General features: G+C 49.8%; 1 protein-coding gene across 2 annotated transcripts in view; it reads right to left on the bottom strand.

Annotated features, from left to right (window-relative positions):
- Positions 1 to 11,805: 11,805 nt before the first annotated feature.
- Positions 11,806 to 27,873, bottom strand: part of NRP2 (neuropilin 2) — a gene marked incomplete at both ends in the record, with an annotated part of 85,513 nt that continues 69,445 nt past the window's right edge. For both annotated transcript variants that reach the window (XM_080621596.1, XM_080621597.1), the window contains 2 exons: positions 11,806 to 12,110; positions 12,741 to 12,809. In XM_080621596.1, the coding sequence (XP_080477722.1) occupies positions 11,806 to 12,110; positions 12,741 to 12,809 (374 nt within the window). The remainder of the gene's footprint in view (positions 12,111 to 12,740; positions 12,810 to 27,873) is intronic.

The raw sequence follows: 27,873 nt of genomic DNA, 5'->3' as shown, positions 1-27,873 counted from the left end.
AGCAACAAAGCAGCAGTACAAAGACGGCATCCTGCCTCGCCAGTGCCCTCCGCGGCTGGAGCGTGGGGCTCTGGCAACGACCAGTCAGGAAAATCGGGCATGGAGTGGATGGGAAGGGGATGGCCTCAAGGTGAGCAGGGCTGCAGCCGGCATCAGTGTGGCAAGGGCCCTCTGCACAGCAAGGTTATGATGGATTATGCACAGCACAGGGATCAGCTCTTGTGGATGTGAGTTAAAGGTAGGACCGTGGGGCTGCAGGGGTGGTGCAGGGAGGGGAAAGGCCAGGCTGCGGGTTAGACACACATGGCAGAGCTAACAGCAGCCCATGCACCTCTGCAGCAATGTGCCACACAGCACGGCATGGCATGGCACACAGGATGCCTCTGGGCAGGCAGCCTGCTCTGCTTCTGTACCCATGCCTGTGTCCCAGTCAATTCACCCTGCAGGAGTGCTAGCAGCGTGCCAAAAACCCATACAAAGGGACCATGGTGCTCCTGCTGCTGCCATGTGTGCCCCAGGGGCATGAAGCCGGCCGGGGGCATGTGTCTGACCCATATGCCACATGTGCAGTTCATCATGGGATGCCTGCGGAGACTCGCAGGCTGCAATAGCATGTGGCAGTGCCTGGGCTTTTATATGTGCTGCAGGCAGTCTGTAGCCACTTGACACTGGGCACATGGGAAGGACTAAGTGTTTGCTTTTCTCTTTCCTTTTCTTGCATGGGTATTTTTTGCTCAGCCTGCAGCTGAAGCTGCAATGGCTGATCACAGCATCCCTGCTGGCTGTGGAGGGAGAGCCTGCAGGGCTCTGGCTCTTGTGGCACATCCCCAGCAAAGGTTTTGCCACTCAATGCCACCAAAACACAATTACAGCCTTGATTTTATTTTATTTATATTTTTATATTTTCTATTGAATTGTACTTACCTCCATGCTTACTTTTATATCTATATATCTATATATATCTCAAGATATGATTTAACAAAAGTTTACTTTTAAGACCCTGGCTAACATTGCTGTGAATCCAGCAGACTTCAGTCCCACCACCCATTCACAGCAAATGAGGTACCAAGTGCCGGGTGCCTCCTTCTCCATACGAGGATGCTCACGAGCAGGTTGTGACTTGTCACGTGGATGCAGGTGGGTGTTTCGGGCCATGCCTCTGAAGCCTCAGCACATGGGGATGGCCACGAGGAGCAGGTCTCTCAGCTCTTCCTGCAGTCGATCAAATTCCATAGTTATCTATGCTCAGAGAGAAGGCGCCGGATGCCAGTCCTGGTGCAGGTGCAGGGCTGGCAGCACTGTCTGCATTTGCAGACAGAGCCAAAGCGTGTCCTGACTAGGGTAGGTGAGGGCATCAAGAGATGGTGTTTTATAATTAGACTCCTTGTCTGATAAAGAAGCGTTTTTTTTGTCAGGGATGGTGTTACACTACTGCTTGTGTTCACCTGACCAGAGGATTTTAGGGTGTGAAAATCCCTGTATGCCCAGAGGACACCTCTGCACCCTGCTTGCCCGGTCAGAGGGATCCAGCACTCTGCTGCTGCCATCCAAATTGGTCAGGGCGTCCTTCGGGCATCAGGAGGGACATGGACAGGGCTTGTTAAAACTTGTGCAAATGCTTTCCCAGCCTGCCAAGCTGCCTGGGCAGCTGCCATGAGTCACTGTGGCTGCACTGTCACTCCATCCCTGTGCTCCATCAGCATTATCTCACCTTCATCTCCCGTATCTGCAGGAATCATCGTAACTTATTCCTGAGTCAGGATGCTGAATCTCCTCAATTCCAGCAACAGCACTGCATTCACAACCTTGTCATTATCCGGAGGCTGATAACCTCAGGCAGAGGTGTTCATGTTTTAAGTCATTGAGCAATGTCCTGTTTGTGATGCTGTGGATATCCAGAAATACAAGCTGCAGCAGCCCTTTCCACCTTCCCACATCACCTGCTGAACCCTCCACTGTCCAACCCAGCCTCACTGTCCTGCTTAGCCCTTGAAATAGACCCCAGTGTAGAGCAGCTCAGCTGCAGGTCACCTTATGGCCCCCTGTTCATGTACCACAGCCAGGCAGTGCTGCGCAGTAGGGCCTGCCAGGGACTGCAGATTGGTATTTTAATGGTTTTATCATGACACCCAAAGCATTGCAACCAGCTCGCTCCCAAGCGTGGCTCTGCTCTTGTTTAATGAGCTTTGGAGATTGCATCAGCAGCACAGACCAGGCTGCTTGACAGCGGTCAGTGGGGCTAATTAATCTGGTGTGTGCCCAGAGCCCCATGCCTGCCTGCAGCCCCAGCTGGGGCAATGCTGATAGCACAGCTGAGATCTGAAACTGCCTTAGAAACAGTGCTTAAAGGGGCCTGTTCTTAGCCAGCTCTCCCCCCTGAACTGAGGCCAACACTGTTTCTAATCTCACAGTTTAGCTTCTTCCTTTGAAAAAAACAAAAAATGGCTATTTTTGAAACAGTGTCCAAGTGGAACTCTGAGACTCGCTCTGTAACACTACCAGGCCAAATGAGGATGCTCCTTTCTGGTATCTGTATCTGGCCTCTGCTGAGGCTGGGGCTCCCAGTCCCTGGGAGATGGGTTAATGCGCTTTGCATTCCCCTTTTACCCCAAAACCCCAAGGCTCAGAGCCCCACCAGGGTGCCTGTGGGGAGAGTTAACTGTGCTGCCGACTTTGTCTCTGGCCACTTCAGCATGTTTCCCTCTGTGTTTCCCCCAGCCCTTCGGTTTGTGTTGCTGTTGGAGCTGGAAGGAGCTGCTCGGATAGGCACCAAGGCGTTTGTGTATTTGAAGTTTAGAAAAGTGAGAGTTGCTGAGATGGCTTTTTCTTTCCAGGAGGAAAGCCAGAGCTGGGGCTGGGCTTTTCTTCCTCTTCCTTCCCCCTAAACTGAAACGAAACCAAGCTTACAGCTGCTTCAGCGGGTAATCACTGCCTAAGTGTCAGAAAGAGCCATGGAAACCCCCCTTTGCTCCATAAAACCGAGACGTATCCATCGCTCTCCTTGACACAGCTGTTGGCAGAGAAGCAGCACCTTCCAGGCACTGGGGTTGTCTTGTAGTGCCAGCAATGGGCAGCAGTGACCGGGCAGCCTGCGGTGGGAGGCAGCATGTCTCCCTGCCTGTCCCCATCCTCATCCTTCTTCAGGCCATGAGAGATGGATGGCCCCCGTGTGGTGCTTGGCTCAGCCTCAGAGCAGAATGTGTTTGGGCAGGGCCACAGTACCTGGAGGAGGCCCCTGGCAGAGGGTTGAGCTCCGATCACCCCATTGCATGGATGCAGGAGAGGAATGCATGGAGTTGTGTGCATGCAAGCCGCTGTCTCCCTGTTACCTGGCTGAAGCAGCACATGTCATCCATAGGAAGCACCAGGCCTGGTTTTCTACATGTTTGCAGGATGTCTCCTCATCCAGCAATATATTTATATGAATAAATTGATAAATGAGAATCACTGGGCAAGATGTGGTGGCAGGGTGCCAGCCCCAGCCCAGCCAATTCATTTGCAGTTCTCATTAGCTTGGGCTGACCTTTGCTCACATTTCCACCACCAGCGTGTTCAAAACAAGGCAGACGTTTAACTTTGTTTTGGGCAATGTTACTCTAATGTGGCTTTTTTCCGCATAGCTCTCTCTTTTATGGTAATCAAATGTTCTGCCAACTTTTCTCTTGCTATGTACACCAGCGAAGGGAACCAGATGCTTCGCGTTTTCCTCCGAAATGTATCTGAATGTTGTTTTTTGTTTAGTGTTTCAGAGGGAGGGCTGGCTTACAGACAGCAGTTCATAAAGCCAGCCCTCACTGCACCGTTTCCCAACTTACGGTGGGTCTTGGCTCTGGCTCCAGGCTGGATCCGCAATCTCTTCCCAGTACATTGTGGCAGCAGTCCCCAAGCTGTCCCAGTCTCAGCAGGGCACGGCTGCCACTGGGGTGCCCAGTGATGTGGGGTGAATAGTGTGGGGCTGGGCAGGCCCTTCCTGCTGAGTTCTTGCACAACAGAGCATCTGAAGCCTGGCCATGTTGTGCAACCAGCCACAGCTCTCGTGGAAACTCTGGGGTCAGCCCAGAGTCACGTCTTGGGAGAGCCGATCCCCGGTTCAGGAACAGGTTGTGCTGCTCATGGGGAGCAGCTTTTGTGGCTTTGCCTGGCAAGTGCTGTTCTGCCTCTGGAGGGGGTTCGCTCTGGCACCACTTTGTATGGGGGTCCTTGTGCTGGGGTGGTTTCAAGCTGCTGCTCTGCATCGTAGGGGCTGCTCCTCTGGATGTCCATGCAAGGTCTAAGTTGTTGAAACCCACCCAATGAATTCTTTCTGAGCAAGGAATACAAGTGGTCTCAGGCAAGATTGTCAAAAATACCTGTGCCACTGGGACACTTCTGGGCATTTTTAATAATTTCTCTCCTTTGCCTCCATCTGTACTTGTGCTGCTATTTTTATAATCGCTTTCTGCTTTCAACTCCTTATCTCCTTTAGCTTTCCCTCTCCTTTTCACTCTTTATGCCATAAAATCTTTTCATCACCCTTTTTTTTCCTCTTTTTGGGTCTGATTGGGCTTTATTTCTTCTTCTCTGCCAGATTTATGTGAGTTGTCAAGTCCAGCAGCTATTTGTCTCTGCCTGATGACAGACTTGCATTTTTCACCCCCCCCCAGATCAGATTCACGGCTGTTCTTTAAGGCCCTTTAATATTTTAATGTTCCAACTATAAATTCCATTTTCTTTGAGCTTCAATCCTTCCGTGGGCCTTCCCGTGGCTGGGCCGGTGGCTCCCCCCTGCTCCCCGCTGTGATTTGTGGCATGTCACAGGTGGCATTTGGGGTGGCTTTGCTCTGTGTATGGGAGAGGAGGGCCAGGGAGGGGAGCGGAGCAGGAATTCGCTTTTCCTTAAGCTCAGACAATTCCTCAAACCTTGACAGGAATTGACACTTTCTGTGCTTCCAAGATGTGATTTGTTGCAGGCTTGTTGTGCTTTTTATTAAAATGCTCTCGTGGAGTGCTTAAAAAGGTTGGCTCTGCACAGCCTCAGCTTCCTGCTTTAATAAATGCAGCCTCGGCTCACAGTTTTTCCCTCTGATGTGTCAGCTGGGGACTCGCTCTCCATCTCAAATACACCCAGACTGCTTAAATCATCCTTATTTTTCTCACAGGGAGAGAGACTTCTTTGCTCTCCGAAACTTTTCACACCCTAAGTTAATAAAACTTCTCTGCTGTAAGGGATGGATGTGACACTGCTGAGGCTTTCACGGCCGACCGCTGGATTATTGCTGTAGTGTAAAGGGCTCCTCAGCTCTGGTAAGCACATTGAATGTCTTCTTAAAATATGAGGTTGAAATGCACTGGCAACGGCTGTCCCTGAAGGCTGCTGGAAGAGCTCTGTGTTGTTTTGGAGCTGAACACCTTGAGGAAGCGCTTCCCAAGAGGCAGTGCAGCCCAGGGCTGCCTCTGCTTTGTCCAACACAACCCATCAGCGAGGTGATGAGGCACTGGAAAAGCTGCCCTGTGCCTTGGCTGAAGGTTACTCTACTTGGAGGGGTGCAAAAAGCACTGGGCTTGAAGCCAGTGCAGTGTTACTGTCTGTATAAACCCGAGAGACCAGGAGGGCAAAAATAGTGCTATGCATTTTGACAGCGTTTGTACAGAAATCACTCAACTCCGCTATTAGCATGATATTGGTGGTTGATCTGAAGGGTGACAAAGCAGCCCCGCACCATGTCAGGAGGGACCTGATAGGAAACCATCAGCAACATCTGGGGCAGCTCTTTCCTCTGGTGTGTAAACACTTAACTGAGGACATGTTAGCAGACTCTTCTGCAGCAAACAGTCCTGAGCCGCCAGTCCACACGAGCTCATTGCAGCCCTACACCCGCCTCGGCAGCACAAGGAAGCAGGGCTGTATTTCTTCCCTTGATTTTTGGCACCTGGGCTGAGGCGGGGGTAGAGCTGCTGAGTGTTTAATTCAGTGCTTTCCATTTCGGATATTAGTGGTGCAGCTGAGTTATGATGCAGAAGCCTAGAAAGGCGTCATTACCTCTCAACACATTATGGATTAGTTATTTTCCTATTAAACTGCTTTAGTCATGGTGAGTGTGTTGCCTTAAATGGGTTGCTGTGTGTAACAGGCATTGACAGGAAAGCCTAATCTTACCTGGTAAGTGTAAGTGGCAATAAGGACCTATTGAATTCAATGAGAACTTTGCTATGGATGTATGTGGACCAAAGCTCAGCGTCACCCTCTGTATTTACATCCACAGGGCTCTGCTGAACACCCACTGGAGCAGCCAAAGCAGGGCTGAAAGGACACAGTGTGTACACAGCAGTGGTGGCACTGGCTCAGCAGCATCCCTGATGCTCAGCTCACCAGGAGTCAGCGTTTGGTGGGGGCATCAACACCTCTCATGTCCAGGTGGGTCTGGCCCATCTGGTGGGGTGTGAATGATTTCAGTGCAGATACAGATACAGTGAACCTCCCCGGGGAGAAGCAGTAGGGAGCCCCATGGAGAGAAGGAGTCTTTATGAGTTCTAATCACCATGGTCTGAGCATAGGAAGCCTTGCAGATGTGGATATGTGAAGGCAATGTGCTGCAAGGAGGCTGGTCTCCATGGGGAGGGGATGAGAGCACCAGCCTCTGTGTCTGCCCAAGTCACTGTCCATGGTAAAGCCAGCACCAGGTTTTGCTCAGTCCCCTTGGACGGTTGGTGGTAACACCAGGCTCCGAGAGACAGAGGAGCTCTTCAGAGACAGAGGCGACGGGAAGCTCCACTTGCACCTGCCTGCAATTAATTAATTACGAATCCAGTTATTAGCTCAGCCCCATGGCTCCCCTCCCTGCCAAGCCCTCAGCTGGCCAGGGAGCAAGCCATTATTTGAAAAGGTTTCCCATTAAACATGAAAGCAAAGGAATATTTCAAAGAAGACGGAGCAGGAGAGACAGTGAGGGCATGTGCACAATTGCAATCAGCTCTCGAGGATGTGCTGGAGCGGCTGGATCCCCATCCTGGAGCAGCTTGAGAATGGTGAAATTGATTTCATTAGCCCGCTCAGCCCCTGATCATTGTGCCACATGAAACACTCCCATGGCCCCCATTGCATGGCAATTGCACACAGGCATCCTTGGGCCCCACTCCAGCCTGCCAGTGGCGAAGCAGGCCACCCAAATGCAACCCCAGCTCATGCTACGAAAGAAATCCCTAAAGATTTAAATTCCCTGATGTGGGTGCCTGCATCCTCTTTGTGCCCAGGTGGCAGCTGCAGCCCAGCTCTCAGGCTTTTAACCCAGGCGGTGCACACATCTGCTTTGCCCCCCATTTCTCTACTACCTGCTTTCTGCTCTTTGCTTTAGAGGAGGCGCCTCTTTAACCGCAGTGATTTACAGGCGGTGTTATGGCAGGACAGGTCTGACACTGATTGAGTTGCTTATCTGACGTCTCTGTCCTGCTCTCTGACAGCCTCTCCCCCAAGTATCAATCTGCACATCAGTTCTTTATTCCTGGGTGAGGGAAGAGCTGTCAAGGTTGCAGCTACACTGTCATCTTCATCTAACCTGCTAGCCACCCTTCATTGCTTAAAGACCCTCTTTAACACACGTGTGCTTTGAGAGGGGGCCACCGTGCTGGAGGTAAGGAGATGGCAGCAAAATTTCATTTGCTCTCAAGGCGCCCAGGGCTTGATGGATTGGCTCTCATCTGTCAGGGTGCCCATAAATAAACAAGAGCTCTGATGATGCAGGTTCAGCCCCCTGCTTCTCCAGCCAGCTCCCTGCAGCCCCATGCTGGCTGCTGGACGGCGAGTGCAGGGACACTGCAGGGGGCTGGGACCACTTGAGACACAATGGTTCCCCTGGGCCAGGACCATTATCAGGGTGACAGGACAGAGCAGAGAAAGGGTGGAAAAGACAAGCGCATGGGATCAGGCTTGGCTTTGGGGTTTGCTGGGAGTCCTCACTGCCAGATGCTCTTGTGACCGCCAAAGATGGGCTGAAGCAAAACCAGAGGGGACCACGTCATCCCAGGCACCGCCCTCCATCACAGGGCCGTGGGACCAGGACAGGGTTAAGCTGGCACCCAGCTCCTGCACTGCAATGAGGTGGATGAGCTAGGACAGTCTGGACCCCTGCGTACCCCCAAGGGTGGCTGGAAGGAGGCAGAGATGGCAGGCTGCTCCTTGCTTAGTACCTGTGTCATCCCCTACATTGCATGCAGTCATTGTTTTCCCCCCAAACCCTCATCCCCGTGGCTCGCCATTACTGAGCTCTGTGGTTGCACTGCCTTGACTGCACCTTCCTGCTCAGCACTGAGCTGTTTTGGTCCTAAATGATGTTTTTGTTACCTAAAAAGCGCACTCCTCTCCGGGATCACCAGCAGCAGTGGTGCAGGGTGTCAGGAAGGGATTGGATTCATTCTGGGAGGAGAGGCTGTGTCTGAGTGAGATGATGCATGTGCACACAGGGGCTCTGTTAAAGCCCCATGTCACCTCGGGGTGACCTGGAGGGATGGGGAGTGCAGAGCACAGAAGTGCAGTGGGGATGGCCCTGCACGCCTCTAGCTGTGTCCCTGTTTCCCTGAAGTTTCTGGCTGCCCATAGCCCTCTCAGTTCGGTTTCCTTGTTGCTGCTCTTCCATAAATAAAAACCTCACTGGAACATAATCTCTACCATAATGTTTATTAAATAGTAATTTTAAAAGGTTTTTATACAAATCATATAAACACAGTTTGATTTTTTCTTTTTTTTTTTCCTTTTTTTGTTTGTATTTTTTTTTTTACACCGAAGAATCACAGTAAAAGCTCTTTTAAGTCCGTAAGTCCTGGCTCAGCCAGTGAACGGTCAAACACCTTGAACTGCAAACCTTGGAGAAGTTCAATTTCTGCATATAATTTCTTAATGCTTTAATTCCCATGCTCAGCCCCAGCACCTTCCCACAGAATGAAATCACCCGGCACTATAGCCTGCCCGTTCGCAACACGTCCTCACCATGGGAAGAGCGTGGAGGCAACAGCTCATTTCAGCGAAGGCATTAACACCAATTTTTTCTCTCTTTTCTGAATTTCACAGAGGGAATTGTGATCAGAAATCCTAATCTATTTGCAGAGGAGGATGCAATGAATCGAATACACTGACGACTTTTCTTTCCCCTGTTGAAGTTACAATCAAACACAGTTTTCTGTAGAACAGTAAAGCACCCAGCAGAGGTAAGTGAGGTATCGGCTTTGCAGCATTATCGGCCTGCTCCTGTCCGGCAAGCGCATGCACGTGGGTCCTGCCCCGTTGGGAAGGGGCAAGCAGGACACACGGGGCAGGCGCTTCGCTGGGCCCAAGTTAGTGCCAAGATCAGCAGTACTTTCCTGCCTCAGATCAAGAGATATATTAACACGAGTCAGTCCCACGGAATAAGTCACATACACGATACATACAGAGAATTCACGTGCGTGTGCAAACACACTATTTCTGAATATATGTATACATGAACTCTTTTCTCTGTACGCCTACTAGACACCATAACGTCACCTTTTTAATTTATATATTTTCACCTATTGTTTGCCTAAGTCAACTTTTCTACTGTATGGTCTTTTTCCATTCATCCTTCCCCTCTCCTGTGATTTGAAGGGGATAAAAATCATTGAGCAGCAGCAATCCAGCTTTGAAATGGCCTGGTACATTTCCTCTTACTGCCTGTTTCTTCTGTGCGGTAAAGTAACACCCCTGTGGAATTTGTCCACGAAGAATGCCAAACGAAATAAGGTGATGTGAAAGGAGAATCTGAGATGCATTTACTGCTGTTTCTATTGGGCACACAGTGTGAATTAAAAAAGTGAAGGCCTTTGTGTCTGCCCATCTCTGCATGTCTGTGTGTGAACCGTGGATGTTTTGATGACACAACTGCTGGTATCAGCTTCCCCAGTAACCCAGGCATCTTTCTTACAGTGGAGAAGTCTTTTTCCCCCCCAAACCCTTATTGTCTGATGGAGCTTTCCATAAAATACTAGATAAATGTTCCTGTTCCCACCACACCGAGGAGCAGCTGTGGCACTGTCCGTGCTCATCTCCTCTAGAGATGTTGTTTGTCTCCCCAAACACCTGGCCTCCTGCAGGATGTGTTTGCAGGCGCTGCGCCAACTGAGCTTCACAGCACATCACACCTTTGGCGTTCTGTGGTTAGTGAGGGGAAAAAAATCCATCCCCAAACTATTTGCTAGGCAAAATGTAAAATCAGGACACGTCAGGTATTTCCAAAGTGCCCTGGAAAAGCAAACATAACGAGTTGGAAAGCTTTCCTGCTTATATATGTGCAAGCTGATAGGGACAATCAATCTGTGCCGAATTGGAAAAGAAGGCACTGGTTTGGGGCCCAGCACTTGAATTCTTGTTTCTCCATTAAATTGTCTTCATAACACTCCTCTCCCACGGCACAGTGGTAAGTGGGGAGGTATCAGCTGCCAGACAATGTAGCCAGACCACTTGAAAGCAGAAGGACCAGACTTCTCCCGGGCTCTACCCAGTAGAGAGTGGTGAAGAGTGTTTTGCTGGGGAAGGATGAAGGCCTCACTTGTTGTTTGATACAGCACTGATCATCAGATGGAGGAAAAATACTTCTTCTAAGGCACTTGTTCAAAGTAAAACAAAACACAGCTCATCATAAATAAAACTTCAGGTTTTTGCTACTGATCGGGAACAGAGCAGCTTTGCTCCGAAGGGATACGGCGGCAGCCATTTGGTCCACCAGTGCCGACAGTGCCAGCTTGTGCTCCCCAGCTCCACAAAGAAGGGGAGCACTGTGAAAGAGAGAGGGCCAGTGAAGGGTGGGGTGGTGGGTGCCATGAGTGGGTTCCCCAGGACATGGGCACAGCTCCAGCCTCCTCCCCTGTTCATTTTCCCTCCCTGGCACTTTGGAGAGGCCTCAGCACCGTGCTCCAAGTCAAACCCCGAGTGAAGCCCCCTTCCCGAAGCCATTGCCTGAGCGCTGGCAGCCTGACAGGCTTTACTTTTTGTTTGCTGCAACTTTTGCATTATAACAAAAAGAAGAAGGGCAGGATCAAGAGGGGTGGGAGATTCAAAGAAAGGCCTTCCTGATGAAGGCCTCAGCTGTTGCAATCCAAGATCTGGATTTAATAAATGGCTCTTATTCACAAATCGCTTTAAGGCTCTTCAGCTTCTCTCAAAGAGGTGCTTCTACACATAGGGTTTCCTTTCTATTTTATTTCTTAATGATTTTGGGAAGCACTGTTGCTACCGTTGACACTAAAGCCAGTATCGTACCTTTCCACCCTACCAGGAGAAGGAAAGTTGAAGGTAACAACACGCTTCCATTTCCAGGACTGGAAACTGCAGCTTTCTGGACTTAGTGTGAAATGCACAAGTCCCTACAGCCAAAATGATATCTGGATGGGGTCTAAAATGGACAGGGTCTCCATGTGTGTGTGTTATTTCTAAAGAAATCCCTCAGCCTTCTCAGCAGCTCACCAGAGAAAGGAGGTGGAAAATAACAATCAACATTTAGTTTTCACATCCAAAAGGTAAACCAGTCTCCTTTGCCACACCCCAGCCACTCGCATCAGCACAAAATGAAGATGAACCAATAAACAAGGGTCTCGGTCCCCCCTCGCCCAGCACAGTCCAGGTTGCGGAAAAGCCCGCTCAGTCCTGGCGGAGCGTGACCCACCAGTGGGACCTGGCGGCAGGAGCAGCGCCTCCCCTTGCTCCTCCCACACTCCTTGTTCCCCATTATGGCATTCAGTTCCCATAGAAAACAGCAAATAAAGTACCCCCTTGCCAGCCCACCTCACCGGGCACAACGCTGAGGGTGATCCCCAGGGCACCCATCAGGCCTCCGAACAGCACTTCTGGTGGTTCATCTTGACCTTGTGCTTGATGCCATCGTACAGCTCGAAGTTGTAGTTCTCCAGCGTGGTGGAGCTCCGCGAGGACAGCCCAGCGTACGAGCACGTGCAGTAGAGGAGCAGACCAGCGCAGATGGCCCCGAGGAGGACGCCAAGGGAGCTCATCGCTATGATGGTCACCAGGATGGGATCCAGGGTGTACAGCCAGCTTTTCTCTTTGTCCAGCTTTGGGGTTCCTGGAGAGTTAGTAGAGAACAGTGTGTCGTTCCTATCCGATCCAAAGTAATCTGCAGTGGAATGGGCACTTCTTATTATCCAGGGATTGCTTTTTCCCCCATCACTTTTATGCATTTCTCACTTGAATTATGATGGCTTTACAAGAGTATAAGCCCTGCCATGGGTATATTTCCACAGGATTCACTAACCCAGGTCAAGAAGTAATGTGAAACACTGAACTACCAAGAAAGCGAGCTGCCCTAATTCCCTTTTACATCTCAGGCTATCTAAATAGCTTGCTAACATTTTACACCCACCGAAACTCTGGCCTTTCAAGTGCCATTGGGTTCAAAACTGTGGAAACAATCTGTCACAGCACCCAGACTTAATTTTCTCCATTTACAAGTCAAAATGCCATGCAAGCAGCAATTAATGCTTGAAAGATCAGTTCCACTTGTCCTAACACAAATACAATATATTGACTTTTAAAGGTTGCTGGCTGGCTGTTGAAAAAGGAAAACAAGAGAAGAACCTAATGTCTTTGTCCAGACACTAAGTCACCACTTCAGTGTATCTTCTCAAGCATGTTCTAGCTTATAACTCCCACTAAAGCTGAAGTTTGTGAGTAATTAATTGTAGCATCTCATAGTGAAACACAAGTTTCCCCAGATAAATTGCCAGTGTGGCATTTGGATACCAACCTGAATCATCATTGTCTTCAAAGTCTTGCTCAGAGATCGGAAAGTCATCCTCCATTCTTGGGAAGTTTACTAGAACAACAAAATGGGAAGCACAATTTGTTTAAAGAGGATTTTTAGAGGCATTATTGTCATTGGTCACTGGACTGCAAGACTGGCCAGAAGAAAACAATAGTTAAAGTACAGCAAGGTTCTTCCTCATGGAAGGAGGAAGAACTCTTCCTCTTCTTCCTTCGACTAAAGTCAATGAAGACTCTTTCAGACTTGAGAGAACAGCATATTCCCACTACCTCACATTTCATGACCACCAAATGACCAGCTTTTAAGAAGAAACGAGAGTGAGTGAAAAGCAAAGAAACCGGGTAACTTGAATAGCACTAAAATATTGTCATTGGTGCCTGCATAATGGCCATAATTCACTATTAACATGCTCATGGGTATTATCCTTATAACTCTGAATAGGATCTTAGTGCCTGTCATTACTTGCCACTAATGCTAGATCCATTTAGCACACTCTACTTTTCATCTTTTCCCATACATCTTACTGGACACAGAGCTTCAATGACCTGCTTTCTCTTTGGGTAGTCAAATTTATCTGAAATTTGAGTAATTTGAGGAAGTCATGTATCATCATTATATGTTTTAATGCAAAAGATGGTTGAAATGGCGAGAGCGGCAAATGGGTGTCCATATCTAGGCATTTATGTTAACACTTCTTTGATCCAGTTCCTTTTAGTGGTGACATTTCTTTTTATTGTTCAGCACAGATCAAGCACCAGTGACCAAATGCACATGCTGTAATCCCAGAGCAGAAGTTATTTTCCTGCGCAGCCTTCCTAGCATTATCTCTATGTATAGTTACCATGGCTCTTTTTTCAGTTTTCCAAAAGAAAATGCCCTTTCATTTCTATCTGCTTAGATTTTTCAAAGCTGACAGTAGCTTGGGGTGCTCAACTGAGAAGGCACCTTGAAATGATCGGGAATGCAGAAAAATGAGGGACTACTAGAAAGTGCTAAAAGTCACACTCTTGAAATAGTTATGGTTGAAAACCAAGGCTACTTCACATCCCGTGTGAAAATAGCAAGAAGTGTTTAAAGAGTTTTCTTATAAACAACAAAACCCAAAGAATGTAACTTGTGCCTAAAAAGCCACGTGTGAAGAAATTATTCAAAACCCTATAAAAGAATATTTGTGCACATTTTCACAGAGATTTAGGACTTGAAAAGCCCTCCTGGATTGTCAAGTCAAGTATTTTTGCTATCCCAGGCAACGGTATGAGGCAATTCCCCACCAGTGACATTTCAAGGTTGACTTCCAGAGCAGGGGGCTCTGCTGAATGTCATGCTGCCCCAGTGCCACCTTATACCTGACTGCAATGATCCTCTGTGCTGGTACTAATGATACCTTCCCAAATACCCATTCCTTGGGTAGAGCTGCCTTTTGCCTTCTGCACTCAAAGGATTAAGGGATTTCTTTGAATTTTCAAGTGAGCCTGGCAACAGGAACAGCACTTGGCCCTCCTGAGGATGAGGTCTGTGTCTAGTGAGCCAGGTAATTCAGCTGGTAAGTTGTTGAAGAAACATAGGTGCACACCATTTTCTGTAAATCCTCACTTTAGCAGTGAGTTCACATGATTTCTCAACACTTCCAGAACTGACAGGCCCAGATGGCAACATCTTAGGGCTGGGAGAACTGCCTGAGGGCCTCTTGCAAACATTTAGAGCCGAACATGTGGAAAAATAACTTGCAAAGCAGTTCACACGCGGAGACGTCTGCTCTGCTAGTCCTCCATCAGAAGACAAGCAATGACATTTGCCAGCCATGTCACCTACACAGCTCTGTGGAAACTGCAGGTTGCTCAAACACAAGCAAAGGTCAAAACTGGACCATGGTTTGCCGAAGGAGCCCATGTGTGGGAAAAGCCTTTTGCCTTTCCATATTGCAGCTCCTCTAAATTTTGTGTGAGAACAAGCTAGCAATTTGGTGCTCTTTTATTTCCCAGGGTAGCCTTGAGGGAAAAGCCAGAAAAAACAAAGTATTGGTTAATCAACACTTTCAAAAGAACACCAGTTCTTCCAGCCTGAAAGGAAGGAGCACTGGGAAAACTTGAAAAGAGAGAACATTTATACAAAAAGCCAAGCCCAAACTCTATTTACTTTTCTAGCAATTTTCTCAATTCCCCATGCTAACATGACTCGAAGTCCTGCTCAAAAGACATCTTGTTCCTCGCTCATTCTTCTTCCTCCTCAGGCCTGTGGTAGGCCCTCATTCATCTCTTCTCTGCATGCCATTTCACTGCTATCAGATTGTCTGTTGTCACGCAGGGCTCTACCCTGGCTTTGGAAAAATAGGACTCAACGTTTCTTTTTCCATCCTTGGGTTTCTCGAGTCATTAACAAATCAGCTCTGGCTGTGTGGCTGTCTGTGGGAACTGGAGCTGGTGGTCTCATTGCAGTTCCTAGTGGAGATGATTTCCTCTCACAGAGACTAGCCTGCTATTTGTCTTCAATTACACTCCTTTGTGACAAGTCTCAGCAATACTGTGACAAGTGGAGCACGCCATGGAAAGTGCCCCTTTGAAAAGTGGTCCCCAGAAAAGCCCCACAAGCTGCTGGGCAGAATGGGAGAAACATGCTGTGCCCTGTGCTGTGGGGAGAAGCTTCCTTAAAGGGCAGCTTTCAGGTGCAATTTTCTTTGCGTTTTAAAATGAAAAAATATAAAATACTAGAGAAGGGTAGGCAAGAAAATTAGGGGAAACTGTATTTAAACATGAGGAACGCTTTCTACTAAGTGAAAAGCCTTTTTCAAAGCGTGTGTGCTGAATTATAGCTGTGAGCACCTAGCAAGTCATGCCCCAAAGATGATGTTAGCGATGCCTTTGGAAATGGCCAGATGCTGAGAAAGGCTGTTATCTGTTGGATCTGAAAGCACTGCCAGCTAAAAGGCTAATTTATGGGACCTGAAAAAAGAAAGATAAGATTCTAATCAAAGACAAGGAGCAACTTCATATGAACTCACATGGAGGGAGAGGAGAAAATTAGTATTTCCAGAGATTAAGGAACTTCAATGTACATCTGGTTTAAAATAGCAGCAGGGGTGGGAGGGATCAGGTCAGGGAAGGGATTACTGGAAGGGGGTGATGGGTAGCTTGATATGCCTTGCCAGGGCAGCAGGGGAGGCACAAGAGTACACAAGAGCAAGGTTCTCTGATGTCCCACCACAGACATACACGCACCTCTTGCAGAAAAGCTCTCCCAAATCTACCCAAGGCAGCTCACCTCTGCAAAGCTGAGGTCAGTGCATCACATGGACTGGCATATACTTCCCACCACCACACACACTCAGTGCCAGCCTGCTTGCAGGGGCTTACCAGCAATGCACACTGCCTCAGGCAGAGACCTTTGCAGCAAGCCAAGAGCTATTGTTTTGGAGAGGACATCCAGACCGAACCTAGATGCATTCCTCCAAGTCAAAAGACCACCATCAAGAAAAAAATGCTGTTTTCTTCCTGGGCTGACTTTGGTTTCAATCAGGGCACTGCTGGGTCCCTCCATCCCAAGGCAAAGCTCTGTTCATTACCATGCATCACTCTACACAGAGGCATTTGCGGATGGTGGCTGCAGTGCCTCTCGGGCTCTTCATAGGTGAACAAAATGAGCTTCTCAACAGAAGGTGCCTTCCCCAAATGATACATTAAACATGCAGTAATTTCCAGCCCCTTCTGCTGCCTGCCCACAGCCTCCCTGGCACACAGCAGAGAGCACTCCTGCCATCCTGCTCCCCACTTTCTGCAGGCATCTGTGGGCTCTGGGGACAAAGGAGATGCATCAGGTGATGGTGGCTGGTGGGCTCTGCTACCTATCGTCTCTTACTCTCCAGTAACAACTGAGCCGTGTATCCTGGTACAAAAGAGGGGCAGCTGGCCGCCCTCTGGTCCTTTCCACAGTGAGGAAACAACCATGCGCTGCTCGCTTCCTTGAAAACAGCAGGTGTCCTCCTACCTGTTCACCCCTCTCTCCTGCGGCTACAACATCCATCTTGGCTGGTGCTATCCTGCCCAGCAAGGGGAACACTGGAGGTGTACAACTGCTGCCCTGTCAAATAGCACCCAGGAAGGGCTGAAACATTACACACACCTAAGTCTAGGAAAAGGGGGTCGGAAATTACGGCTCCCCAGCGCTGGCAGCCAGAGCTCCAGCTCTGCGCTCATGCTCGCTTTTCTCCCTTTGCTCATTCCCAGCCCTTTTCTCTCGGCAGCAATAGTGTGACTCCAACTCACATCACTTTGTTTTGACACAGCGGAGCAGCCGCTGTGGCCTCGCCTTGACTCCGCTCTGTTTGGCGGCAGCAGCGCCGCGCTGCTCCTTCGGCTGGGAGCCCAGGGGGCTGTGGGAGCAACACTTCCCACCCTCCGTGAGCAGGGAAGTGCTTCTCAAAGCAGCAGCACAGGCACCAGGCAGAAACACTCCCTCTGAATCCCCCACCGCTCTATTTCCAGACCCAAATCAGCCTCACTTCTCCCTTCCCCACTCCTCCAGAAACACAGACCGACTTGAGTTTACAAAAGGGCTAAATCCCTGCCAAATTTCAAATTAAAACAGTGCTTTGGCTACAGCTGAGCAGTAAAGAAAGTAAACAAGCAGCTTCTCCCTGGCCTCTGCAGCACAGGAACCCCCAGACCTTATCCTCAGATTGCCTTGGGGCTGCTTCAGCAGCAGTGCATGGTTCACATTGCAGAGCAATCACCAAACCAAGGGGCATTGAGGAATCTCTTGTGTTCCTTGGGCTCCCATGTGCAGAGAGGATAGGGAAGCCTGGCTTGCCAGGTGAAAACCCCACTGAACGCACTCAGAGATGCGAAGCCAGGCTGGATGTGGAGGCAAACGCAAGCAGGCAGCTATTCCCAGCCCCAGCACTGCCCTCCAATATGTGGCACCCTGCCCTCGCTGCACGCATGGCAGATGGCCAAGGCAGCTGCCCAAACTCGGGACCCTGCCAAACCCTCCCTCCAGCATCACATCCTCTGTTGCAGTCCAAACCTTTCCCTCGCATGTCTTGCTTTTGCACCTCTCCTCAGCGCCAGCACCAGGCCAAGGAAAGAGTGGTCACAGCATGTGTGCACAGGACATTACAGGGGCATTATACAGCATGGTTTTCCTCTTCCCTTCTTAGTGCTGGACTGCCCAGGTAAGGAGCCACCATTTGCATTTGGTGCTCCGTGCTGGATCTCACCAGTCCCAGCTCCTCGGCGCAAGGGCAGCACTGCCAGTCCACTACCACCACGCAAGGGCTGGAAGCCGGGGGAGAAGCTGGCAGCTCTGCAGCATCCTGATACGTTTATCACCCTCCCTGTTGTTGCTGTTTGTTTTTACAGCAGCAATGGCTAACGACACTATTCCTCAAACTGGCAGTCACGCCTGCAATCGCTGCTATGAGCCGCCAAAGCCACTGATGGAGGAGCTGTGGCAGAAAGCCAACAGGCTGTCCAAGCTCGCCTCGGGGCCCTCGCCTGGTGCCTGTGCGCCTCACTCTGTTGCTCTGGCGTGGGGTAAGATGGGGCCAGTCCTGATAAAGGTTTTCACAGGGTTTCTGGAGGGGCAAAAACTCCAGTGCAGCCCCATGCACAGCCTGGTTTCTACCTCATTCCCTTCCATTCACCGGCAGAGACATTTCAACCCTGCCCAGGAAAAGCCAACGTTGCCCTTTCAGCCTGGGGACAAGCAGCTCAGGGTTCCCTGTGCCAAGTGTCCCGGCAGGAGGCTGACCCGGCGGGGTGAATGAGCACTCCTGAGTCATCATCCATCACAGGCATGCTGACATTGCCCAGGCAAGGCACAGCACAGCCCTTCCCATGGCACCCTTTGGTTTGCCAGGTCATCGCTCCCTCTGTCACACCCTTGTTAGCCACCGGCTTTGCACCACCGCTTACAGAGTGCCCTTGGGTCCTCACTCACAGCCACAAGGATTCACTTTCCCTACAATACGGCAGCAACCGCAGAGATAAAAAGACACCATCACCCTACCTAGCGCCAGGGGACTCACGCCTGCACCCTTCGTGTGACATGCAGGAGACCGCAGGCTTCCACCCCTAACAACACTCTGAGATACGGAGCCCCTGCTGCTACCCCATTTACCCCTTCTTCTTTTAAAATAGACTCTTAAATGCCTGACACTACCTGCAGCAGAGGTTGCATCAAAATCACACCAAGTTTTATTTTTCTTAAATGAAGTGAGCTCATTTTAGCTGCCTTCTTCCCTACGATGAGCAGCAGCCTGAGCAGCACCCAACTCCCCGGTCAATCTGGCTGTGGCACACATAAGGAATAATTAAACCCCAAATGATTCCTCCCTTTTTGTCTGTTTACTTCACAGAATTTTTTTCTCCCTTGTTGGGAAGCCATCAGCCTGCCTCTCCCTCCCTGCTTTTCGCATGTGCATATTTGTTTTGAGTTTTGCTTGGACAGTCACTGAAGTGTACGAAATGCAAATTACAAGTGTATGGGCTTTGCTGTACAATTAGATGGGGGGAAAAAAAAGCCGAAGAAAAGATAGCATGGTTCCTCAGCTCCATTTGTGTTTGAACAGCCACAGCGAGGGATCACATCTGAATTATTTTTTGTTGATGGCCTGAATTCCTAGTGAAGCCAGGAAGTTTCACTGCAAAGCTGAGCTGCATGCCAGAGTAAAGAGTATGATAGAAGGCAAATAAATGCAGAAGGGAAAGAAAACCTCTCAAATTGGCAGCAAAATATCTTTCACATGAAATGCGATGCTGCTGACTCCTCTGAAGGAGCAAAAGGCACACCTAGAGAAGATGGGAAGACACTGCAGCAGAGATCCCTGTCACAAGCTGGGAGGACTTGGGTGGAGGGAAGGCAGGGGACACACACTTCTCCAAACCCTTGGTGCTGTGGTGCTTGGGCTGCTGCCACACAGCTCTCCTACGCAGCCCAACATGCAGAGGCGCAACAACGGTTTCATGGGAGAGGAATGCATTGCCATTTTCATTATTCATTCTGGTAATGGCTTACCCGGTGTTCATTGTGCTTATGGACAGAGCACACGGTTCGGCTGAGCTGGCAGCCAAGCCGGCCCCCAGGGCCCTGGGAAGTCGGATGTCCTGTCTCCAGGGGCCCAGCTGGAGAAATTCTGCATAATCACAGTGAGCCATTTAGCACTTAAGAAACGCTATCGAAATCCCCAGACAACCCCAGTGTCAGTCCAGCCGCCCAAAACTCCCACTACGGACTGGTACAAATGTAATGGATCTAAAAGCCGCTGCTAATGGCCTGATCCTGAGTGCGGCGAGGCAGGGTGCGCACACAGGAGCTGCATCTGCATGCAGCGGGAACAGGAGCTTCACTTTGCTAAAGCAAACAGCCCTGATGCTCCAAAAGAAAACATGGAGTTTTGAAGCACCGCTTTGCTTCTACCGACAGCGTTCTCGTTAGCACAGAAAGAAGGAAGAAAACCCCCAGGTATTTGTATAAAAATATCATCATTTTATTACATTCCACACAATACATCTTCAAAGAGTTTCAAATTTCCACAAGATATTTTTCACACACAGGCAACTGGGCAACGCTGGGGATGTCAGGGCTCGAGGAGCAGGGGAGAACTGGGAATAAAAATCAGGAAGTGACCTTCTGTTTTGTCTTTGGTGATTTTGGTTTGAAAGACAGGGTGCCACATTCTCCTCCCTGACACACCGATGCGCACTTGCTACGTCCATGGGGGTGAACCTGGTTGAAGCGAGGGGACTGACTGACCTAGGGAGATTGAACTGACTGGAAATGTGATGCTATCATTTGCTGACATGGCTTGGTCTGACCTGAAAATGCAGCAAGCACATGCCACTATTTCACATCTGTTTTAATCTGGAGCTGGCTGAGGGGGAGTGGATGGCTGGGATTTCACACCACCAGCCATATGCACTGCAACATCAGTGCTGCATAATGAGAAGGCTCCCAGAGAAAGCATTCTGGCCCTGGAAGCCCCTCTGTAGGGGCTGCCTCTCTAGGCAGAACTACCTGCAAGGTGACAGGAGCTCACCCAGGTCCCTTCCATCTCTGATGGGACAGCGACATCCCTGCCACCCTTGAAAAGCTCATGGGAGCCTGACCTTGGTGGAATGCTGCCCCAAGAACCCACCACCCCTAATGTGCTCACCATGCCAAATCACCCCAGGCTTTTCTGCACTCCCTGCACGCTTTAAACACTTGCTGCTGCAGCTGAGGGGGTCCCGCTGAACTCTGTTGAGTAAACAGCATGTGAGCTAAAATAAAGGCATGAATAAAGGCAGGGAGGGAGAGGAGACTGACACCCCATCAACAGAGATCCCCTGGGCAGAGGGCTCCACTGCAACAGGGGCCAATATCACGCATGCACAGCACCATTTGTGTTTCCACTTTTTCCCCAGACCAAAAGGAAGCTCAAGACTGCAGGGAAGTTAACAGAGCTGCTCGTCTCAATTCATTCTATGCAATATTCATGGGCAAAGGATGGGTGGGGAGCACTAGCAAGTTTAGGAGGGAGGAGGGAATCTGACCACTCAGCACAAATGAACACAAACCTTGCTCACTAGAGGTACTTTTCTCGCCTGCAAACAGATTAGACTTAAGGATTCAAACCACTTTTGCATCTCATCATTCAGTAATTTATATAAGGCATTTCCACTACAATATGCTGGGCCATTCAACAGTCGGAGGCATGTTAGAGGCTCCATCTCACCTCCCTGGTTAAAGCAGAAGCAATAGCTGGGCCCCTCACAAGGCGCGCCTGCTAGGCTTTGCTTGCTAGATGCTACTGATGCTTTAAGAAGCAGAACATTAGCAAACGCAAAACTAACTGACATTCTAGAAAGTCAACTGGCAATTTCTGTGATTCAGCAGCTATGAACTGGGCAGAGTTAAAAAAACAAACCTAAGACCCAGAAAGGGGAACTATCCTTGTCCTAGCAGAAAGACAAGGAGGAGCCCTCTCCCCTTTTCCCGTGTAAAAGCAAAACCATCAGCACCCAGAGCAAGGATACTTAGAAAATAAATAAACCTTCAATTCTCAAGAAACTACAGTATTCAGCATCCACCTTAGACCTCCTGAAGTCTATGTGTTACCCTAAGGCTGGCTTTAACAGATACAAACAAAACATTCATTATGAGCTTCTCTGATATAAGGCAACTTTAAATAGATTCACTTGCAGGTGAGGGAAGGAAGATTTCCCCCCACACACACTTCCAAACAATGGCTGTGTTATCATGTTGGCTGCAGAAAGAATAAGATGGAGAGATCTTACTTTTTGGATGTCTATGAATCTCTCTGGATTCTTCTAGCCATCTGAGGTGGACATTCCTACTGTCCAGCCTGGTGTCTTCTTCTCATTTTGCATCCGAGACATTAACACTATCAAACAAGAAACCCAGCCAAAGCTAGATAAGGCAACAAAAAAGCATTGCTCTCTTTCCCAAGTAAACAAATCAGGGTATTTACCATAAACATGACCCAGACCTTCCAGAGGGGAGGCGGGAAGGGGGGAGAAATGAAAAACAAAACAAACAAACATTCCCTGTGCAAGTAAAAGCAACAACAAGCAAATTAAAAAGGGGCTGTTTCTAAATACACATTCAGTCAGTCAGACACACACATTCCCATGCACACTCGCATTACACAGATTTAGCGCACTCGCGCATGAGCCGCACACACAAGCTTCCAGGCTCTCCATCAAGTTCCCTTGCAGCTTGCCTACTGGGAGGAAGGGAAAAAACCCCAAACCAAACAAGCCTATCGACCAAAAAACACTCCCCAAACAAACAAACACAACAAAACAAAAAACCCCACCCGACATCTCGAGACTCCTCGAAAAGTAATCGAAAGGGAGCATTCACTTCTGAAGTGAAGGGGCGTTGTGTCTCTTCTGGCGATCCAAGATGCAGCATTAGTTTAGAGTTTGTAAAAGATTCAGGGAGGGCTGGGGGGGACAGAGAAGGGACGGAGATGTCTAAGAGTTCACACGTATGCTAGGTAAGGAAAAAAGTGCAAAACTGAGGCAACATATTTGAAGTCTTAGTTTCTGTCTGTCTGTCTGGTTTGTGTTTTGTTTGTTCGCTCGTTCCTGTTCGGCTCTCAGCAGCGCGAGCTGGGGTCTTGCTCTAGTTTTATGGTTAGGGTGGGCTCCACGGCCACAGGGGCCCCGTTGGCATAGTGGGAGGTTTTGTAGGTGATGGAGTGATCGCTCTTCTTGGCCGCATAGCGGAACCGGTGGTAGTGGAGCACAAGGGCCAGCGCGACGGAGACCAGCACCACAACAGCACCTCCGGCGGCAATAACGTAATACCAGTAGGCTGGGATGGGCTGCACTGACACCGTGTCCACTGTGGGCTCGGTCCCTGGCAGGAGGGTTGCCCCTGGGGAGGAGACACAGAACAGGGTTGCTAGGTGGGAGGCATGCAGACGCACAAACAGAAACACACATGCTTGCGAGAGTACAGCACGGAGTAACACGAGGTGCCAGGGCTGCCACCGGATACGGGGTGTGCACCTGGGGGGGAGCACAGCCTGGCATTCACTGAGCCCACATACTCAAGGGGCCTGTTTCTTCCCTCTTAATTCATCAGGCTGCCTGGATTTCAATACGTATTCCATATGCACATTATTATTACTGTTATTTCTGGCATCAACAAATGTTTTCTTCCCCCCTTTTTTTTTTTTTGCCTTCTCCAGATCAGCCGCCTGGTTTTGCCTCCACATGGCAGATGTTGTCAAGCAGTGACAAAACACATCACTTTCCTAATTGGAGGAAGAGCATAATCTCAGATGGGCAAGGAAGTTACCGCAGGAGACTGGGAAAGAAATTACAGGGAGAAACAGTTGCTGTTCTAAAAGAAAAGACAGAGAAGAAGATCTCTGTCTGAAAGTGCTCTGCACACAGACCTGCTCTTGCTAGGTGCCCATTCACAGACTGAGAGATATCCTTATTTTTTAAAGCAAGAAAGAACGGTTGCGATTATTTACACAGTACAGACTGGAAATTCAACCCAACGCTCACATCAGAAACTCATGCTCTCCGCAGCTTAAGCAAGCCAAGACTATGAATTCATGCTGATAAAGCAAACACACCCTAGGGAGGGCTGGAAAAGTAGCTGCCTCCCTTGAACTCAAGGGCAGGCAGTGCCCAAGCTCAGCCCAGCAATGGCTAACCCTTCCTTTCCTACGCCTGCAGCTGCAGTGTGTTGCAGGGCAGTGCTGCAAGGCGCTGCTCTCCCTTCCCAGGTCATCCTGGGACAGCTATGCGCGCATCTGCTGATCAGCCACCACAGGACCTTGCTGCCAGCCCGCACAAGCACGCACACATGTGCCCTGGCTGGCACTGAGCACCGATGTCTGTGCTGATCCGCACGGCCCAAGACCAGCTCTGTGCTGTTCCTCCTGCACACACTGCTCCCACCTCCCCAGCTCCGCTTGTGTAAGTAACTCCAGAGAGATGCAGTTCTGCACCACATTTACTCACTGGCTACTTCAAGGGGTCCAAAGTCCCCAGGGAAGCTCTCAAAGAGTTCGCTCTGGTGCTGGACAGACTGACCCCCTACGTCACTTGTCTTCTCCTCTTGCCCCTGGCACGCTGTGGGGGGCACAGCCCGTAGGTGCTGGCAAGCAGAATTTTTGGGCTCCTGCAGTTTGGTGTCACCATATTGTTGAACTCTGCTCTAACCAACTCCAGCATGGTTTCCTCAGCAGGCTCGGAGGATGCCAAGGAGGAAAAGCAGAACAGTGCAGGATGTGCACACTTTGCTAGCAGCAAGGGCATCTCACAGCACAGTTTCTGCCCTCCACTACCAACACTGCCCTGCCAGCAGAGCCACTGACTTCCAGACTTGGGATGGAGACAGCTTTTCCGCTGCTGGTGGCACAGAGGATGAGGGGAAATGCACTCACAAGGCTTTCCTCCTCTCCCCATCCCCCCAAACTTGAGCACAGGGAGTAAAACCAAGAATGAATACTGCATCCAGACACATAGCTACAACAGAAAAAACCCCTCAAAACCAAGAAAAAAAACCCACACAGCCAAGCCAAATCCCGCTTTTACAGAGCAGCAGGCTGGGAACCACCCACATATTTGTCATTGTATGCAAGGAATTTGGATGTCTCAGGAGAAGCCTACCTGCCAGATACACCGCCCTCACCCCGTCTCACCCCAGCTACCCCTCGCCACCAGGAATGGGAGGGGGTGGCCCTGTTGCTCCTGCCCCCCCCACAGCGCCTAAGAGAGGGGGATACAGGGTGGGCTGTTATGTTGCAGGCGGGAAAAGCAGGGAGCAGGCAGCCCTATGCCGTCCTCCTCTATCTCCACCGATCAGCCTGGTGTGGGGGAACAGAAGCAGCACATTCCTACACGGGGGTTGTCAGTGTGGGACACTCCTTGGGGGCTGCCATCAGCCCGCACCGGGGTGAGCATCACCAATAACCTGCTGCTGTCTCCAGCACAGATCCCACTGGCTGAGGCACCCCACACCCATACACAGCCTGCCGCCATCCCCAATGGATCAGCAACACCTCGCCTGCGCCTGACAGTGCTGAGGCACGGGGCTGACCCCCAGGAAGAGCACAGGGCTGCTCGCTGTGCAGAGGCCACTCATGTTTACACTCAGTGACAGTCGCTGCTTACATAGCACCTCGGTCCATCGAGAGATTTACAGGCGAACAGCTGCTCACACCACTGATACGCACTGGCCCCGCTGGTGGAAACTGGGGTGCGGAGAGGGGGGGCAGGTGTCAGGGATGCCGACAGCTCTGGAGCCTGTAGGGGAACAACACTCCTGCCTGAAGAATAGAGGGAAGGAAGGTTTCTGTGGCTTTCTAATGCCTGTACATTACCCAGTGCAGGGCAGGGAGTAAAAACGGTGGGTCTGTCAATAGAGGAACACACATCACAGTGCTGAGCCTGCGCTCCTTGCCCCTTCCCCACGCACCTCTGCCTGCCTGGGGATGAAGGGAGGAAGCACGATGTGTTCCAGATGATCCCTCTCATGGGAAGGACCCCTGGGGGATCTCGAGGAGGTTGCAGATTCAGGACAACCTCTGCTTGGCTTTGACCTACTCCAGATGTCCCTGTGCAGCAGCCGCGGCTGCAAGCATGAGGGGTAGTGCAGAGCCTCTCCTTGGCCTCTGTTTCCACACTTCACGGCCCTGCTGAGGAGATAGAAGTCTGGAGAGTTCATTTAGCAACTGAAGTCATTAAGGAATCACACTCAGTTGTCTCTGAGCCCTAACGAAGCCAATTCCCAACGCTAATGATTGTTCTTCCTTACACTGTCAGCCACTAAATATAGCTGCCCATCCACTCAGCACACAGCGCTGATGTTATCTGCTCTGTTTTTACTGGCTCTGCTGCTCTCTGGAAGTTCTCTCTTGTATCAGTGGAAAAGTTCCCTGCTCGGGGAGATGGAGAAAAAATCCATCTTCTTAACTTAATAATTTTTCCACTCCCCTTTGCCTTCCGACACACACACACACACACACACACACACACACACACACTTGCCCTTCCTTGTTTATTCACTAGGACTCTTGTCTTAATAAAGAAATGCCTCCAGCTGTTGTTGTCGAGTTTGTGGGTGCTTTGTTTATGTGTGGCTTGGGAGACTGATCAGTGGAAACCTTATTTAATCTCTAAAGAGTGGACAATTTCACCTGGGTGCGCTGCTGCACTTATGCCTCCAACCTGGCCAGGTACAGCCCCCTCTTCTTCCTAACAGGGGAGACTCCACAGGAGCCAGTTTTAGAGCCATGCAGCAGCAGAAATAAAAACCCAAAAGAAGAAAGAGCAAAAATCCTCTGGGGAATTAAAAAGGAGAAAACCCTTTCCAGAGAGTCTCCTAGAGGGCTGCCTGCCTTGCTCTGCCATTGCTCATATTCCTCTCTGAAATCACTGACGTTAACTGCTGTGGACAAGCAACACAGCTGGAATTTTCATAGATGGCACAGATGAAAGCTAATATTACACTCCTCTAATCTGAATGCCACAAAACCAGTGTCAACCTCAACCCCTTAGTTGCTGCCTGTCATTTCTCCGCGAAGATATCCCTGTCTTGATTTCGGGATGCTCAGTGTGGGACCATCCCAAAGGCAAATTCTCCCCAGTTTGTCTCCATGCTTTTTGAAATACATCTCTGATTTTTAACCAGGTATTTAGCTAACTCCTTGCTTCCAGCCACTTGTTACACCTTCTCTTTAAGGGTGAGATGCATCAACTCTCAAATGCAGCACAGTTTAAGCACACTTGACTGGTCTCGTAAGATCCCAACCCACTAGGCTGAAAGATATTCCACCCACACGATTCTCTTCTTATTTGCCTTGTGATCCTGGAGCCTGGAAGGTGCGTATTTTCAGCTTTCCTCCCAAGCCAGGAGAGGAAGGATTTGCTATTATTTTTAATGGCATCTTACTTTCTCAGCTTATCATGTCACTGCAGGAGTGGGGACCACAAAACATCTCCATACTTCCTGCAGTCTTTCCAGCTCACCCAGTGCTAGGATGTCCTTGACGGAGTTAGCAATGGGCGGGAGCCCACTGGCACAAGCTGGTGAGCTCCTAACTGAAGGGAAGGCGTGTCTGCAACAGCATCTGGCTGTGGTGCTCAGGGACCTTGCTGTGCTAGGCACAGCAAACACTGATCCTACCAAGCCAGTGTGCCCTGAGGCACGCTGAATAGGACGTAGAAATGGGAGGCATACAGGCAGCAGGGCATGAGGTGAAGAGAGAAAGAAATGACAGGAGTTAGCAGGACTTTGGGACAGACCCAGAGGAGGGTTCAAACTGAAGACAACACACATTACAAGCCCCAAAAGACAAGGATGATGTCTGCCAAATAGGCACCAGACGAGACCCAGGAGAACATAGAGTGATGGTGTAAGTAAGGAAGGGTCATGAGGCTTTGTCAGCTGAGAATATTGCAGCAGCTTTTCAGTATCACCACAAGCCTGAGTTGCAGATAAATAAGCAGCCTACAAACCCAAATTCCTAGTTGTTACAGTATGGGTATGACTGTAAAATAGTGTTACACCCTGCGGATGTCCCTCTCGTTGGTAATGCTCCACAGCCTGCCTCACACGCCAGGGACAGAGTCGCGCACATGACTGCAGT

Source organism: Psittacula echo (assembly GCF_963264785.1).
Source record: "Psittacula echo genome assembly, chromosome: 6".
NCBI classification, from domain to species: domain Eukaryota; kingdom Metazoa; phylum Chordata; class Aves; order Psittaciformes; family Psittacidae; genus Psittacula; species Psittacula echo.
This window is presented reverse-complemented; position numbering and strand designations above follow the sequence as displayed.